At 42.1% G+C, this 19161-nt stretch overlaps 1 protein-coding gene across 4 annotated transcripts in view; it reads right to left on the bottom strand.

The window, feature by feature from the left end:
- LOC102308074 (serine/threonine-protein phosphatase 2B catalytic subunit alpha isoform) overlaps positions 1-17606 on the bottom strand; it is a 75126-nt gene extending 57520 nt beyond the window's left edge. For 3 of the 4 annotated variants that reach the window (XM_005927712.3, XM_005927713.3, XM_005927714.3), the window contains exon 1: positions 17310-17605. In XM_005927712.3, coding sequence (XP_005927774.1) covers positions 17310-17370 — 61 coding nt within the window. In that variant the 5' untranslated portion in view covers positions 17371-17605. Of the gene's footprint in view, positions 1-17309 lie in introns of all 4 variants that reach the window. The other variant, XM_005927711.3, reaches the window with a different exon arrangement.
- Between the last annotated feature and the right edge of the window lie 1555 nt (positions 17607-19161).

Raw genomic sequence — 19161 nt, 5'->3', positions numbered from 1 at the left:
CCACTTTTCGCTGGTCATCCGTGGCGCACAAAAGCCACGGTTTGATCAATTTAAAAATAAACTGGGGCTGATTAGCAGCAATCTAAATCGAGCTCTTTGTTAAATCGAGTCTGAACGCAGCAAGCAGACATGTCATGTTTTGGCTCTATTTTATCTTTGCATAACAAGCTTTTAAATCAACGAGATTATCCCGTACACATCTACTTCTCTTTCCTTCAGTCAGTAGCTACAGCATGGAGGTCAGTGTCATAACCAACCAAAGCTGCAAAGACCCCAACTTTCTGCTTTATTGCTTCCAGGGTGCCATTACTGCACTTTAAAGTGCTGCTGACCATCATCATCTGCTGCAGAGAAAAGAGCTTTTAAATCGCGTCGACAAACAGGAGAGATATTAGATAAAAGTGAGTAAAGGGGTTGCCAGGGAAACAGTGCTGTAGAGTCTCGGTATTAATCTTTCATCCATCAAAATATTGGCTTAAAAATGAATTGCTGGCAGCATGTTACGTTCTGCACAGAGTCGATAAAGCTCTGGAAATTATATATATATATATATATATATATATTTATATTTTCATGCTTAAAAATGACATGCTAGAAAACTGCGGCGAACACAAACAGGAGCGCGCCGGTGGATCTGACGGCCGTTCAATGCAGTGGCATGTTTGTCCATCTGCACAGGAGGTCTCATCAGCGACAGTTATCGAGGTATGCTCACTATTAAGACAGGTTGTGTACTAATAAGCCGGCCACACACCCCAAACCTGCATTCGTCCTGCCATTTCTGTCAGGGTTATCAAAGACCATCCAGCTCTGACAGAAAATAGCCCTGAGCAGTGTTTTAGAGACCTGGGCAACAGCGAAGTCCGCATGAGTGACAAGTGAACGTTGGTCCTGCTGTCGCCTCAACAGGTTTTAGATGAGAAATGCAGAAAACATTTGCAGAAGTAGGTGATCAAAATGCACCGGTACTCAGACAGCACTTAGTCAGCCTAAGTCTCTGATTAATTAGTGAGGTTAGGGCTGGAGCGTGGGAGGCTGACGTGGGTGAATGTAGGGGTGGATGTGCATATATGCATGTAAGGATGGATAGAAAGGAGCAGGCAGTAGATACTGAGATGGGGTGGGGGATGGGGGTCAACAGGCAGTTTGAGGGATCTCCTACTTCAGCTTTTTTTGGTAGTGGTTGGGTGTGTGGTAAGCCGTCAGTGGAGCAGTGGATCAATGACACAGTGAGAGGCCACCAGGGATCTAGATCATGGCTGGAAAATGACTTCAGTTATTTGGAGCTGGACTGGGGGAAGGGCACGAGTCAGGGAGAGTGAAAGATAAGTCAATGAAATAACAATGGATGAAAAAAAAGAAAAAGAAGAAAAGAGCATTTGCCAATCTTTAAAAAAAATCTATTCACCAAGTCAGTCCAATAATGGGAGGTCCCTGTGTATTTGCACAATTTATTACCTACAGTAAATTATGAGCCGCACCCTGAAAAAACAGTTCAACGTCTAGAAAGCTATACAGTCACACAGTGAAAGAGCCAGCATTAAGCCAAGGGCCCAGGTGTAAGTAAAATGCTTTTAACACTTCTTACAGGGAATCTGAACATCATGGTTTTTGCTACAAGTATTATATCGGATAATATGTATTTTTTATTTTGTCCTTGGTCTTCTTCCTTTTAACTTGGGATTTACATAATCGTATCAGATTATTTTGAACATCAAGCTAGAGAAGGATCTGCATAAACGTCTAATTTTTACATTTTCCAACTCATTTTTTTGAGTGATGTACTTAAGTTATTTATTTTTGATTCAAAACTTCTTGTTTCTGTTCAAATGTTCACATTTTGTAATCGTACGGTGTATATAATTACATTCATGTGTGTATTAGCAGGTAAATCCTACTTTTTTTGCAATCACAACTAATCACAGCAATGACCTGTTTTTTTAATTTGATAAGAAACCTACTGAGACAAATGTACTCAAATTTGAAAAATTTAAATCAAACTGCAGAGTTGTTCTTTATTTTAATAACACAATGTGCCTTTCTGTGCTGATATGGGGCTCAACATCAAGCCAGCAACCCACTGCACGCATGGACTCACTAATCTAACACGAAGGTAAATAAAACTTAATCTAAGCAACCCATATACCTTTAAACACAGCACATCTCAGTATGCCAGAAGTTGCTTAACATTAAGTTTGCTACTACAATCCTGCATAATGTAACATTATAACAGCCTATAGCACATAAATATGAGATTGTGTTGTGCTCTCCTGGAATAAAAGCACCTTGGTTCTGTGCTCAGTAGATAAAAGTCAAACTCAAAGGCGTTACAGCTCTTCCCATTTGAAATCGATTAAAACAAAGTCATTTAACAAGATCATTGTTTGTTGTGTGGGTGTATGTAAGAAGATTAGCTGGGATTATGTAAACACATCCTGTTAAGGAATAAAATGCGCAACGTCTTGTTTTGACTGAATGCAGATTCATTCAGACCTCAATCCTAACTTTGATATGATTCACACTGATTTCACTTGTAAATCCCTGGACTTGTGCTACCTCCCATGATAAGTAGTTTATAGGTTTTATAGAAGTTTTACTTGGGAAGGGAAACGGCATAAGGATAATAATCTCTGTATATAACACTTTAAAGTGTACCCTATATTTTTCCTATAAATATTTTGAACAACTATTGTGAACATAGGGGGGAATTAATAGAGGATTTTAGAAATTGCTGCTGTTGTGTAGAAGTCACTAAGGGACAATGGGCCAGCGCAGAGGAAAAAAACTCCATTTAAAACTCGGATTTGCAGGTTTGTGGAGACGTTAACACTTTCTGGCATTTCCTCTGAAAGCCACTCTGACAGGCCCTGAAGAAGACATTCCCTGCTAGCTTTGCTGGCTCAGGCCTGCCCCCTCCTCCTCCTACACAATGCCGTGACACAGGATTAGCTTTCATTAGAGAAGGTGCTGTAATCAGCTTTGGAGCATAGCAGAGACGGAACAATGGAGGAGGCTGAAAGGATCTGGAAGACAGGGCGCTAAGGGTGCATGCTTTGCTCTATGCAAGCTCCGAATGCAACCTGTGGCACAGCCAGATAGAGAAGTAATGCTGTGTGGCATCTATTCACCAGCTTAAAAACAAAAAGTTAACAAATTGAATGCAACATTGCTTCTCTTATGTTTTTAGGGCCTTGACACTGCATGCAAGGTACTCTTCTGCTCTTGAGCACTTCAGAGGCAGCCAACGCCTTTAATTTTTCCTGCTACGTTTAATATTTAATGGGCTTAATTATTCATCTACAGGCAATAAGAGAAAGCTACTAGATATGTTCACATGCTTTAATCTACAAAACACCTAAGGCTGCCTCCATAAAAAGAAAAACTAACAAAGGCAACTCAACACAACTTCATCTAATGATATGTGATTACCCTCAAGGTCTTTCGTGTCTATTCTTTGACATAATGACAAACTACAAGTTCAACCTTTTCTTCAGGTGGTAAAGGCAAAGGTCACGCATCTGAGAAGGGATTAGGTGGACATGTTTATATTCCGGTCTGGACAAAAATCTGGCCCCGTACATCGACAGAACCGCCTTTGTGTCAGTCTCGCGCCACTCTCCACCACGCTGTCAACTGGCGCTTGTATTGGGAAGGACTGACGACATAGGTCTATCGAGAACATGTGTCCCCACTAACCTTGGAGAGCTCTGTGAGTGTGCCGGCAGCCAGTCTACAAAGGGTTCTTGTTGGTGGCTTGTTCTATGAGTGCGCAGTGACAAGCAGACAGGTGGCTGGACAGGATACAGATTCAGTGTTGTCATATAAAATAAAATAAAAAACACGTGCTTGCTACCCCTCTATTCAAAGCACTGTCAACAGTGAAAAAACAAAAATAATCCACCCCAAAGAAATTATTAAATATATCAGATGCTTTCCGTGACTGACATTTCTGGATAGCAGGTAATTCCAGTTTGTTTACATGTTTGTTTTTTTAAGAGCCAAACTCTTACCACAACGTCATGCTATTTGGAAATTGTGGTTTGGCTGAAACATGCAAGACACTCCCTGAAAACCTGTACACAAGGTTCAAGCAAGCTACTGAACACGTTATCTATAGTGATTTTAATTTAATCCCAATTTATTTTCTAATTACTGCATTCGTGCATTGCAGTTCATATACATTTTAAAACTTTTTCAAACTGGAAGATGTGTAAGAATAAAATGCATCATGTTAGCTCGACAAGCGACATGATATATTACTATTTACCCAGTCTTAGTTTCTAAATAGAAAGTAAATAAATCACAATTTCACTGCTTGTCGATGTCAGCTGTAGAGATCATTATTGAAGCTGTTTTGCCAGACCTTTGTAAAAATTTCTAAACACATATGAACCTTTCGAAGAGAAGTCTGAAAAGGACACATTTGCTACACACATTAAGTCTCGTTAATAGAGTACATTCATGAATTCTTGAAAAATTGGGATCATATTTATATACAACACTGTGACATTTCATCTATCACCTGAGAAAGTTCTGGACCAAGACGCACAACAACATCAAACATCCAACTGCAAATCTATACATATGACACAGTGAAGAATCTAACTGGATACGGTGTTATGTAACGTGAAACAATATGGAGCGCAAATCAATAGCGAAATGCTTTTACGTTCCAGAAACTCCAACTGACTTCAGTGTTTTCTGTACTCATTCACAGCTTGCCTCAGAGATAATATGCCTCAACAGGCGTGATCGCACCTCCCAAGGAGGGCTTGTTGGCAGCCGCAATGTTGGCATTTCTAGAATGCAATTACTAGACACATACAGAGGGGTTGAGGCCAGTCTATATTTGCAACCACACTTGGTAAACGGAGCATACCAGACCTGAGGCTGACCCAAATAAAACAGAGCCTGAGCTGTAGATAATATTCCTCATCATTAATTAACCCCCACCCCCCCACTCTTCTCAGCTGGGGACGCTACCTGTTTGATTTAAAAATGAATACCGCACTGCCAACTATTACAATGATGTGTGGACTGGGGAAAACCCTCCCCGCCACACAAGAATAGCTACATCTCATATGTGAAAAGCATTCCTCCATGCCATGTCAAAATAACTAGGATGGGTCAGAAATGGCAAACAAAATGATTCAACTTAAGTACTGAAAGTATTTATAGCAAAGAAATAATACTGAAAGTATAAAGTACTTATATTATAGCAAGGATTTTTGTGGGATCAAGCATTTGCATCCAAGAGGTCCATGGCAGAGTTTTTATTTCTGGCAGACTGACCGTGGTTTTTCAGGGGACAGGTGGTGAGGCAATGGGATGGCGCAGCCAGCCACCTCCTCCCACCTCTTGCCAAGTCAACAAGGCCCCTAAGAGTTCCCTTCCTTTGCCATTGCTTCCTTCTCCCCCTTACCCACGCCCACCTCTCAAGCCTATCGCTGTTTCTAGGCCAAAATTGTGTGGGTGTGGTGGGTTCTCCTGCCAGCAGGGGTATCCGACTGCCAAGAAAGAAAAGCAAAAGCAGCACGTGGCTGGACTTGGAGAGAGGATGGGCAACAAAGGAATTACATCTCTAAAGACCAAAGGAATTCTGAGTCAGCAAGAGCAATAACTCCACACTAACCACGCACACGCATCTTGTCTCGCCATTGTTAGCACCCCAGAGGAGCTCTATATATCAGGAGAATCTGTGACGAAGCTCCTGAAGTAGCTGCTGTTATGCAACTCTTCTAGGCTAAAAGTGACTGTAAAGTAAATCATCCTTCCCTGCTGCCAGCCTGACCCCCATATAGCAGAGGAAGCACTTTCAAAACTCACTACAGGAGTATTATGCTGAAGCACCATCTGTGCAGGCTTTGCTAGCAGCCGTGAGATTAAAGGCAGTTAAAGCATCGCATTGAAAAGCCATCCGCCAGCCAGCATCCAATCAAAGATGAGAGCATAAGCAATGGACAGCGCCTTTATAAGACTCCGAGCACTGCTGGGTTGTGTGGATCAAACAGCAGTGTGCGGCCTGGGTCATGCCCCTGATCCCTCTGGGACAAACAGGGCTGCTCCAAGGTTCATGTGTTCTTGAGGATCAGGTCACAGAGTATGTTCAGCTCACTTGACAGCTTGAGTGCCTGAAGGGAGTCTTGACTTTCTTCTATTGCACTTACATTTTCAGATCAGACACAGGAGGGTGGAGGGTCAGTTTTTTCCCCTCTAATTATTAAAAACAGTTTCTGGGTTTCCCCAGAACGGATCACGCTGCACTGTAAATGCTGAATAACGTCCATGTTTACATAAAGAAAGAGGAAAAACGCTGGAGTTATATTTCAGGTAACCATTTCCTCCTCGAAAGACAAACAAGGACAAAACGCACTGTCACATACCCTGGGCAGGGTGTTTACGTTATCTGCTGCTCTAACACACTATATTTACTTTCATCAAAAGCAAACAGGCTTTATAGAGACATCCCATGCAGGGCTCCAGCCCAGTACTGTGGGACTGCATAAAACTGTACTGTGTTCGCACCATCTGTTGGGCTAAAATGAAGCCTCTGGCCCTCTTAACTGCTGGCTGCAAAACAGAAAGTACTCGACTTATGTTTAATTCAGCTTAAAACTATTGTCTTACATCCCTGCTGTCATGGAGTGTTTGAAATAAAATAATAACCATGAATTATGAGCAGTGGAGGCTAAATGCTAAATTGAGTCCACACTTCTAATTACTGCTCAAGTGTCGCTTAAAATTACTTGGAGATACACAATCTGCTGGATGACCAGCTGATTTGTACCTCGATTTGGACGTCCCCTAGGCTTACCACATTCCTCCCGAGGGATCGGATTACGTTCTATACAGGGAGACGGGCCTGGAGCGTGGGTCTGCCACAGTTGAGCAGCAGCCTGAGCAAGCAAGTGCGCAAAAGGGAATGAAAGGAAATGCTGAATGAAATACAGACGGTGGCCTAGAAAAAAAAACAAAACACTGCAGTCATGGCTGAAAGCAGGAATGGATGAAGTGCAGCTAAATAGAGGAAAAAGACAGTAATATAAAATATACTGCTGGAATACAAGGCAGAGACAAAAATAAGTGAGCAGGTAAAACAAGAAAATAATCGGTCTTGTACAGTATGTCTGACATTTCTACAAGAAACGGGGGGAAAAAGGCAAACTGTGAAACTGTCGAGCCTCGGCAGCAAAGCTGTCAAAGACATCGTACTCCTTAGTATTCTTGAGACTGTGTGACATGAATGTGGACATACCCAAACCTGCAGCGCGCAGCAGTAACTGTGCACCACTTAGCTGCTGTGTCACTCTGCAACCTTACCAGTTTATGTGGGGGCAGTATGAAAGGCTTGCATGATATACAAAAGCAATAAATAGGCTGCCAAGAGCATGACAGCAAGGGAGCATATGTGTGTAGGACTGGGGTGCGACAACGGTATTAATTACCAACAAAAGATCACATCTTTGGCTCGGGAGTTCACATGGAGTGAAGATTAGCTGAAACAACACGTCTCCCACAGTTTCATGATTCAGTTTTCACTAAATTTAATACACACACACACACACACACACACACACACACACACACACACACACACACACACGCACGCAGGCACGAGACACACAAAAATGAGTGGAATGAGAGGTTCCTCCTCCATCCTCGCATCTGACGCTTTTCAGAGTCGTCACTACACGATCCTGAGAACACACAGGCACACGTATGAACACGCACAACGGTGACAGCTGACTAGTGCATCAGCAGCAGTTTGCTGAAAATCTCCCTGCATGCAAATCAATAAAGCAAAAATGGAACTGCTCCTGAGTGGCAAGCCCAAAAGAATATATATATTTATACCCTGAGTGCAACAGGGAATAGGATGCACAAGTGATTGGTCACTGTAATGTATGGCACTCTGGTGGTGTTTGGACAGGCACATAATCAGTCGGAGCCATGGGACACACTAACCTCGCCGCAATCTGGCTAGCCGAGGCATATTGTGAGTTCAGACTAATGGGATATCAGTTTGCCCTATGATTGGACTCGATTTGACGTGGCAACAGCCGAGGCCAAATTCTGCCTTGAGTTACTGCCAAAGCTAAGGTCTATCATGGAACTTAGAACAAGATACTTGCAATTACGTGGAGAGTAATCCCAGAGGAAATTTACTGGAGCTTTTCGAATTGTCTCTGGGGCCTAATTCAAAAGACGAAACAGCAAAGGCAGGGGAACATTATGTGTGTATATATATGCCACCTCTAGAGCTGGCCTAACCCCAAGCCCCTCCCTCACCAGCAGAGACACATCACAGTCACGACTCTGGCTTCGGTCAGCCTCTGCAATGTTTTGAGTGAGTGGGCCAGCCAGTGGTCCTCCTCCTGCTCCACTCTCCACGTGGGAGGAAGTGAGTGGCCTGAAATCATCAGCTCTTGGGCAAACTTAATGCCTCTTTGTCCTTTTTTGAGCACAAAAAGCACAGCTTGGCAGTAAAACTGGAAAAACAAACAAAAGAAAATGTTTCACAGGTTTGAAACATTTGCAGGTGAAAACTTGAAGTAATATCCTGAAGGCTGTATTGATAAAGCATTTCAGCCAAAATCATCATATCCCATTAGACAAATGCCAGTCTCACCAGACAACTTCCTCTCAGGTCAACTATAGAACACGGCAACAAGCAACGACAGATTTTTTTTTTTCCAGAGGTAATCCAAGATAAGCACACGCCAAATTCACCAGCACATGGAATAAGAGGGTTAATTTTCAGCCAGGTGGTCTATAATTAACGCGTGTGAATGAGGGTAAATAAACCTTGGGGCCTCGACTCACCTCCAGCTGTATTTGTATAGCTGGAGTTTCTCTCTTGTCCACAAGCTGGGTACTTTAACTAGTAAGCTGATAACACCTGGAAGAACAAGGGGGGGAAAAAGGTGCACCAGGATCTAACGCACCAAGATCCACCATGAACCTACACAGTACAGCCACGTAGCATGCAATGTGCTTAAACACCCATCCGTAATTGCTGGTCTTCTCAATGAATACAATTTTTGCAAAGCAAAAATGTGCAGAAAACGTGCAGAACCCAGGAATAGCTTTGACTTTTCTCAGCAAAGAGTGAAAATGAATTGTGTTCTTTGTTTAAATTCCTTAAAACTAAATCGCATTATCCAACACTCAGGCAGAAACATAAATAAATATTTCAGTGTGTGTGTGTGTGTGTGTTCATGTTACAGCCTTACTGAAGTATATACATAAAATCTGATGATGATTAATTAAAGACGGAGTTTCTCGTCGTGTAAAAGAAATCTCGAGCGCTCGCTGAAATAAAAGGATTAATAAGAAGGATGGTGAGTCCACTTGGATTCTTTCATTAATTTAGCCAGACAACTGGAAACTGCTACACACGGTATTTAATACAAGAGCCACAGATACTTTACTCTCCTGGTTCATAGCTATGGGTCCTGGCCTGGAAAATGTCAAACTGCATTTTTAAGGCCTGAAACTCGTCACTGGCCACAAACCACCGGGGCATGTCTAAATCCTGATGCCATGTTGGCTGATACTGCTCCCGGTGCTTCAGTAACGTGCCAAACCAGACCGCTGCCAAAACAAACACTACAGTGGAATGCTACACCCAGAAGGCAACGAGGAATTCTGCGTAAAATCCTGCTCTGCTACGACAGCATGATCAAAACACAATGAGAAAACAGGGAAATTAACAGGAAGCAACGGTTCTTCTCAGTCTTCCTGTGAAATTCGTCCCTTTTCACGGTGTCGAGCTGACAAAAAAAAGGCAAACTAGAGCCATCGTATCAGACTTCCTCATAGCTGAGGTTTACCTTTCCTCGATAAGTCATAATGATGGATAAAATATACGAGTTTTACATCTGCTGAGTTTATTGTGTGCTCCCTGGTGCAAACTCCAATGTGCTGGAAATGAAAAGAAAACAGCATATCCATCTCATCTTCAACAGGTCACATTTGCATCAGCCTCAGTATGTATACGTGTGTGGGTGTCAACCAGTGCAGATGCTACTATGATAACAGCGAGATGCAATTGCAAACAGGCATTAGCCATGAAACACTGTGTACCCTTCCCATGTCATTCCCCTCCTGTGCATGCGCTGAGCTGATGAGCGGGCATAAAAGTTACAACATCCCTTTCCCCTGTGGATGGCTTTCTCCGCTTTCTAATCTACCATTTACAGGCAACCAGCAGATGGCTTTACTCATTCTGCTCGTATTTAAATACAAACAACTGCCTGGCCCAGCACAGGAGAGTGTGCGACTGTGTTTGCATCCGTCACACAGCACCATGCAGGGGCTTGACCTAATCCAGGAAGTCGAGTCTCCCATTTAGCATGCAGGTATGTTTTCACCACAAGGAAACTCCTCTGCTAAATAGCATGGCATGAAAACTGAGGCCAAAATACTGTGTGCGTCTACACGCGGGATATTTGTCCTAGATAAACACATTACTGCAGAGAAATTGTATTTGGGCTCACAAAACATTACTCAGGGTAGTGAAAACTGTCTCATGCACAGAGCAGTTAAAGGTGGCCACGTGTGCACGTACATGCAGGTTCAAATATATTAAGAGACTGCGATTCTCTGTGCAGAGAATAAAGCTGGAGGTGTTAACATTTATCTGTAACTGATACATTCATTCACTTATGCAGATTCAATTGCATTCACGCTGCAAAAGAAAATAGACTGTTCTGACTTTAGCAAACTCACATATGAAATAGATCAAACTGTTGGCAATTCTCAAACTGCTTTTGTATTGTCCCATTCCTTAAATTAATAAAAATAATGAACTTGATCAGCTGCTTCTCCCATGAGTCTCTCAATACTGAACTCCAACCTACAACGTCCTGGCCTGCAGTCCTTGTTCTGCAGCCTCTGTGAGTTTGGCATGAAATGGCAGGTCAGGCATTTGTCATCAGAAAACTGTGAAGAAATATATGGACGTAGCTACTGTGATGTCACCCACTGGTTTCTGAAGTCCCATTTTGAAGCTGTTACCACCTTGCTTTTTTGAAACCAGATGTGAGACGAGAGCGGGCGAACCTGAGAGCAAAAATGCACTCTTGTGATGGACAATGCTCCTTTTTCAAACGTAGAATGACCAAAATTCACAAAATGAACTTTAGGTTTTATTCAGTTTGACCCGTAATGTGTGACTGAGCCCTTAAAGTTATCAGGAAAGTGTCTACTGAGGTCAAGCATGAGGGCTGTTTTCCCATAAACCTCCACAGGACCTGAAGTTTTGCTGCAGCCGCAGCCATCGCCTCCTGCTGGTTATTAAAAAGAGACAGGCTGTCTTCACTTTTCACACCCACATCTTCAACCAGAATTTATATTATCTATCGTTTTCCTTTAGCAGGATCTGGTTGGAGTGGTCATCCGGTGGGCTGCAGCTTGTTTCCACAGCAGAACAAAAACTAACGTTGCCACGACGATTTGAATTATTATAGGACGTGACCACAAGATAAGCCTCTCACTGAAGAAGCAGCTGAATGATATCTAAGACCACCAAAAGAGTAAAGTGGCTGGCGAGGCAGGCTGCAGGAATAATACAAGGCAGCTGGTTAGCAGATTTTCAAAATAGAGAATGCGGCGATTATCCAAAAGTAATCCAAATTCATCGTTCTCACACACACATCGTGCTCAAATAACTTGCCGAATACAGATGGGTGGCCATTAATTTATCTAAGAGGCACATCCGAGGTGAGGTTTATGAGTGGGAAACAGCTCAACATAGTTACATGGAATTAATTATACTTCAGTCTTTAGTGTTTCACAAACCCCCGAGCAATTACTTCATAGCCGAAATACAGACTCACTTGTTTTCCCAGCATAAGTTTGTCAAATGGAGTCATAATTTTAACTTACCAAACTGTTACTGACAAAATGCAAGAAGAAAAAAAAAAAAGCACAAAATTACTCCAGGATCAAGTCAAATAACGATTTAGCAGCTTGCTAATTGAACCGAGTGTTGTTCAGCCAATGACGCACGCTCTTTGACAAAACTTTTTCCCCAATTTTTGCTAAACATAAGCTACCAAACAACTGCACACAGATGTTTTTTTTTTTAATGTAAATTCTACCAAAATCTGCTTTCTCAATTAACTTTATGTGTCCAGTGTTGCAGCTAACGTGCATGCCTGTATACACGAGTGTGCACACGCGGATGCACAACTCCTATAAAAATTTAGTGTCTTCGTAGGCTGTCCATGCTCAGCCCTCCAAGTAGGAGTCAAAGTGAGAAAGCAGATTTACTGCTCTACTAGCCTCTAATATAACCCAGCCACCCGACTGCTCCCAGTTCACTGGGTTAGCTTCTCCTCCCCCACACTCATTGTACTGGGAGCGCAGCCTGTAGTTACATGTGTTGCAGACACTATATTGATTGATTTGTGACTGTTCTGCAACCAGGGATCCAATGACACATAACTCCTGCCTCTGCTGCAAATGGCTTTTGTTAGCCACTGTAGCTCATAGCAGCAGCAGCAACATGTGTCGGTGTGTACATGCCATGAAATGGGAAAAAAACTGAGGATTTGTTTATGTAGAGGTTGATTTTTTTTAACCCCAAAAAACAATAAAACAGTGTTATAGTCACTGGCTCACAGATGCTACTCTGGGTATTTTACATTTTTTACATTTGGTGATTAAAAGGCACCTTATGAAGAAAGCAGCTACATTAAAAAGCCAAAGTAAAACAGCTTCCATCAATGTATAAGCTACAGAACTGCTGCTTATGAATGTGTACTGGTTAGACAAGTGTATCAACAGCACAAGTTCAAAGGATTGAAAATCCCCAAAATCTACTCGCAGGCTTAGCAACAACCTGAAAATGCAAAGGTAGGTAAACACTTTTTCCCCTCGAAAACCAACATCCATTTGTTCACACGAATTAGCAAGAGCAGCAGCTAATGCATGGAGTCAGATTACAACCTCTGAGCAGAGCTGCCTTTATCCCCCTATATGGAGCTTAATCTGTCCAAATCCGCTGCTTTGCTGTGCCCCAAATCCACAACAGAGCCTAACTCCTCTTTAATCTAATGAGCAGTAAAGGTGCACTTACTCTGGTTTGGAATACCGCAGACCGTATATCTTACTGTTGTACCACAACAGAGATAGCTCAGGTCTTCCCTTTCAGGCCATGATGCAATGCATTGTTATCAGAACCATCAAATCTCAAAAAGAAAGAAAAAAAGGAAACCTCACAGGAGATCAGACAAGCACATACATGGCAGGCACCAATAGCTAGTTCGGTTATCTTGCTGCAGCTATGGGAGACATTTCAGGGTTGAGCTGAGTAAGTGGACTGCTGTCAGAAGATTCAAAAGGTGGAGGAGGTGGCCCACCCTCCCTCAGGCTCCTAACCCCAGACTTCTTCGCATGCGAAGGAGATATGTCAAGGAATTGGAAAGTGGCGCCCTGATAACTTATGAAACCTAGGAAAGTGACCTACTAACTTTTTTCTCAAGAGTTCAAAAGCAGAAAGCAAAAACTAAATCTTGCAAACTCATTGTCTGGAATAACTCGGGAAAGCTGGCACTGAAACGCAATGCAAGACAGCAGCTGGAGCCTCCCAAACTCCTTTTTGATCGTGCACAGTTAATATATTTTTTCTTTTTTCAAGATGATATTTCCTTCCCAAGATAATTAAACTAGACTTGGTATGAAATTGACAATTTGACATTTAAGTGCCTGCTCTGGAGCATCGGCTCAAGCAACCCACGGGTCAGCTGTCTGACCAATCGCAGCCTTAGATTAACTGCTGCTCTCACACACTCACACGCGCACACAGGAGCAGCTACAATCTGTTTGCTGTCTCATGAGATGAAGAAATACAGACACTCACTGCAACTCTCCTTAAAAAAATAACTTGATCACAGAAATGTTGATTAATTACTCACAAACCTACTAACCCAACATTATGTTTAAGCTCCCAGAGAGTGTTTTTTGTATCCCACTACACTTAAGTGAAATAAAAATAATGGCCAAAAGTGCCTCTCTTCTTCTTTTAACGCTTTCAAACGGGTTCTTTCTATTCATTAGTAGCAGCACAACTTAACAGAGTGTAATGTATTTGTCTCATCACAACACATCTCTGCAACTCCAATTTAATTAAGACAATTTGATGCCATCTTTATTGCTTTGTCTCCGTCTCACAAAGCAACAAATGTACGTCCTTACTCACTCTGAATAAAAATGACTGCTCGCAAGATGAAGAAATTATGTGCCAAACCAAAGTACGAGTGGAAGGTAACACAAACGTCACCGAAAAAAAAAATTAAAAATCCCAGTTGAAATTTTAACATTACAAATTACAGACAGAGCAGACTGGCACAGGTTTAAAATTATAAACAACCTCGATGGTTATAAATCACCTGACTTTCTCACAGCAATCCTATTCCCATGCAAACAAACCTGATGACAAGGTTTATGAATTGTAATGAGGAAATATTACTCAGAATGACAACACCTCAAGGAAAATTACTCACGACTGGTAATTTTATAGCTCTGCAATACACAGCGCTTGTACTCGATTAGAAAGAAACACTGTGATGGCACACAGGTCGCTTTATGAGCACGATGCGGCGGGTCTGTGTGCAGGTGATCGGACGTAAGGCGAGGATCAAGTCTGTGGCATTACTTAATGTTCTGTTCTATAAATGACTCTGCTTTCCAGCTGGGATCAGTGGCTGGCATCGCGCCGCTGTCACCACCGCCGTCTCTCCAGCCCACGCATGTCTGAGCATGGGGGCCTCTTCTCAAAAGTCAAATGTCAGATGTTATCCATCCCCAACTCGCAGAGAAGCACCCAGCGCACCGCTGGGGGCTCGGAGGCCCAGTTTCTCGGTTGCTGATGGAAAAACACTATTAGTGCGCTTGCTTTACTTTGGCGTGCTGAGGTTGTCACGACTGCACCATGACAACCATATTACCAACTTTTTATGTGACATTGCTACATCTTTGCTTTATACAGTGCTGGACAAAACTCAGCAATATCAGTATGTAAACAGGGTTTTCAAAATAAAAGACTATATGACTCATTAGTTGATAATGAAAAAGCTTTGCTGTTAATTGTAGCAAAATAAAACAAAAAATCATGACCACGAATTCTAATAATCAGGATTACCATAAGAGGATAATCCTTATTTAAACTCCACTTAATTAACAGAGCATTAAAAAAAATGGTCATCCAGTGATGATCCACCAAGCATTATATACAATATTAAAAAAACAGCTACAAACACAGTCAAGTCTGTTGAAATATATACTGGAAATTGCTCACGTGTTTATTCCTGCAAGTGATGAAAGCACAAGAAAAATTAAGCAACTTCTCTCGCCTTAGCTGATTAAACTCAATTACTATGCAGCGCTGGCTTTCAGGAGCATTATGATAATGCATTTTGAAAACAGGTGGATGCAAAGCACTTATGATAAGTTGGACTGACACCTTGTAGCACGGCAAGCTAGGCAGCTGAAAACAAATTACTTCACACTTATAGCCTGCAGTTATTTTTGAGGTGCTTTGTACACAGCTAGCGCCTGTGTTGTCATAATACTGATGCATTACCAAAACACTGAGTCCTCGAAACTTGATGAATGAAAAATGAGCAAAATTACTTTGTTGAGCTTGACACAAGGTTTAAAAGTGAGCTGGCCTCCGAGATTAACTGACAGGGCCCTCTAACGTCTAATCGATACATTAGAGCATGAAGATCTGGCATCTCTGCATGACAGAGGAAGATGTAGCTTCAGATCCATGCAACAAGACCGGTCACCCAGTGATATTGTTGTCTCTTTAAAACTTATGCTTGTCACATATATTTTTCATTAGCCTTCAAGTTGGTGGAGACTGTAGGGGTATGATCTCTTGAAATATTCATTACAAAAAGCACCCAAGACATGCAGTGACTTAACACTCAACCCCTTATTTTTTTGGAGCAAAATGTAGCTGCAAAAAAAATGGCTGCAGATATCTTCTGTTTCAAGTGTCAAGTCCTAAGTCTGAGATTGCAACACGGGAGAGCTGTATTCCTTACTGAGTTGAGCAACCAGGTGCACAACCTCGTCTTTTAACACAGAGTCAACAATCCCAGACCGATTCATTCCAACTTTCTTGCATAAATCTTGACGTTTAATGCTCTGAGATGATCCAATCATTTCAATCGACTGAACTCAACCAGCTAAACTTGAATAAAAATCACTCAACAGTCCCCTTGTGTGTGTGTGTGTGTGTGTGTGTGTGTGTGTGTGTGTGTGTGTGTGTGTGTGTGTGCGCACACACTGTGATCCCTGCACATCCCTGTTGGGCTGGAGCTGCAGAGGATTTTTGGGGGGTTGTAACTAGTGCCAGCAAGCAGGAGTAAACACATTCTGTCATCTCACTTGTGTGGAAAAGCTTTTGTCTTCCAACAAGAGAAAGGAGGAGGGGGGTATTTTTCACTTTGAAGTGCCCACATGCTAACGCAGAAATAGGCTTGAATGCTGCAACTTAAGTGTGCTGCCTTTAAGTACACATGAGACGTCAAGTGACACGAAACTGGGCAGGCTGCATTGCTCCTATTTCGAGGGAAGGCTGCCTCGATTATGATCTTTATTGCATTCTTATGGTAGACTGCAAAGGTGGAATGTCAGACGTGTAAACACAGAGTGCAGGAAGAACCACCGTGTGTGACACGAACAAAGCACACGATGAACACCCCCAAATGTGAGATTACAAAATAGACGACATCAAGCAGTATTATGCAATGGAGAGAGGGGAGAGAGAGAGAAGAGGAGCCTTGGTATAACTGTTTGACGATGCATGCAAAATGAGGGAAAATCGCCCTTGGGATTGAATGCAACGGTTGAATGCAACGGTTGTGCAACATCTGCATGCATACTGTAAACCTGTGCACTATATATGAATCGAAACGCTCATGCATCTGTCACACCGCTGGTAGCATGCTATTCACTAATAATAGGGGGGGGGGAAACAGCAAAAAAACCCCGAGTATTTACAGACGAGCGGCTGTACCGCGTCTAACGCCTCGCGCACAGACTGTGACACATTTCATGCTAAATTCTTGCTCTGGTCTACAAACTGGAGTTACCCTGACTTCCTAGTTTACTGCTGCTGTCATAGCTCGGCTAACACCCTTCTTCCTCCCTAGCCAGCAAACAATTTTTTTTCGACTACATTTGCCGCCCGCTGTTGCTGCGACCGTGAATTCTTCAAGTCTGCTTGTGCTGGTCAGACCCAGAGCTGTGGTAGCGTCTCGTTTCAATATGACACGAAAAGCAACACTTACATTTCACCACCCTGTCCGTCGTAGATAACTTCGGTTCATCATTCGGCTTGTTTTCGGACATTTCCAGTGTGATATAAAATTAAGATAGGGCAGAAATGAGACTTAAAACGGTCCCTGCGTTGCTCTGGCCGAACAACTCGTGAGTCTATCCGAGGAAAGAGACCGCAGTGATCTCACTCGGTCCTATCAGCGGCCAAAAATACTTGCAACAGGGTTACAATTTCACTGCTGGTGCTGTAGGAGCAGCTCTGTCTGATTTACTGTTACTCTGTATCAAGTTGTCTCAACGCAGTGTGCACTCAAACGTGCTGACTCGCAAGACCCGCCTCCTGGTGACAACGGCTTCGCCCATTGGTCGAGAGTGACAGTTTGCCTATGCCCGTACATCCACTTTCATCAAAGGGCTGTTTCTGTGTCGGTCTGGTATTAATAACTGGTATGGATGAATATGAATGTATACACTGGTTAAAGTGCACAAATAAACAGTCCCTAACGATTTGAATTTTAAAAAAAGATAAAAACTGAAACATTCTGTCAACATATTGAAAAGATTGGTGAAACAGCTGGAAATTAGCTCTCAAAAGATTTACACCTGTTTAGCTAGCTTTAAAAAAATATATTAACAAGTCATTTACACACAAAACAAAACAAAGCAGATTTGAATAAAAGTTTAAAAAAAAAGTCTCATTGCATATTGTGACGTAAGTAAAAATTCAGAAGTAAAATATGAGATTATATTATGAGATTATAGCAAAATATTCTCACAGTAACTGAGAAGTAAAGGATTCCTTAATGCTTATATATAAGAGGTCCCCCTGACCTTTCTACATCAGATTCTCCATGTGCATCCTCTTGCAACAACCCTGGGACAATTAATCAATATTTGCAAAGATAGCATGTGACAAAGTGAAGAAAAAGAATTCACCTTTGACCCTTAAAGTGAAAGGTTCTCATGACTTTGTTATGCTCCAGGGTAATGTGGTTGCCAGGTTTCGGTATACATGTTCCCCAGAGGGAACGATCAAAGGAAATCAATATAAAACTGCTCCTATTGATCACTTTAATCATATGAAGAATCTGTTTTATTCTGATGTCAGTAACCCCTCATCTACAGGTTATGAGGGGCAGTCTTCACAGCGACTGGGTCTCAGCCCAGCTGAACACATACGGGAAAGACCTTTTTATACTGATTTTTCTTTATATTTTTCACCTGTCTGTACTTTGCCCTATCTAACAGACACATTTTCTGAAAATTAATTAATTAATTAATTAAAAGAAAATGATAGGAACATTCATTGTTCCATGAAGGTAAACCTTTTTTTTTTAATTTCAACTACTCTATGTCTTTCCCACTGGCACCACCCTCAGGACAGGATCTGCAGCTTCACGTGTTTGTACACAGTGAGTCATTGATCTGAGGTCAGGTTTAAGGCCATTTTTATTTGACTACATGTTTTTAGGTACTTGTCGCTTCATTGTCAACTATGTTCAGCTGGGCTTCCTCCAAATGCAGAATAGTTCATACAGAATACAATAGTTTTCTGTTTTAGTGGTTTCATCAGCGTAGTTTGGCAACAAAAAAATAACGATAATAAAAACAAATGAATAAATCTGAGTGAACCAGTCTGGATCTGCGTGTACAGGAACAGGAAGATCTGTGGCCGGTGAGTCACCAGATAGACGGAGCCAGTGATTTGCATGAAGGAGACCTCAACTTTCACCTGCTCATTTTCTCGACTTGTACATTTCAGTCGCCCCTCTAACACTGAAAGGACATAAACGGCTGCAAACTGCTATTAATGAGACACCTGTGTGGTATGAGTCAGTTGTTTGGCAGGTGGAGGCAGTTAAT

The sequence above is a fragment of the Haplochromis burtoni genome, unplaced genomic scaffold (assembly GCF_018398535.1).
Source record: "Haplochromis burtoni strain Fernald_Lab_line unplaced genomic scaffold, NCSU_Asbu1 Contig_102, whole genome shotgun sequence".
Classification (NCBI taxonomy): Eukaryota; Metazoa; Chordata; class Actinopteri; order Cichliformes; family Cichlidae; genus Haplochromis; species Haplochromis burtoni.
Note: the sequence above shows the minus strand (reverse complement) of the source record. Positions and strands in the feature narration are given on the sequence as shown.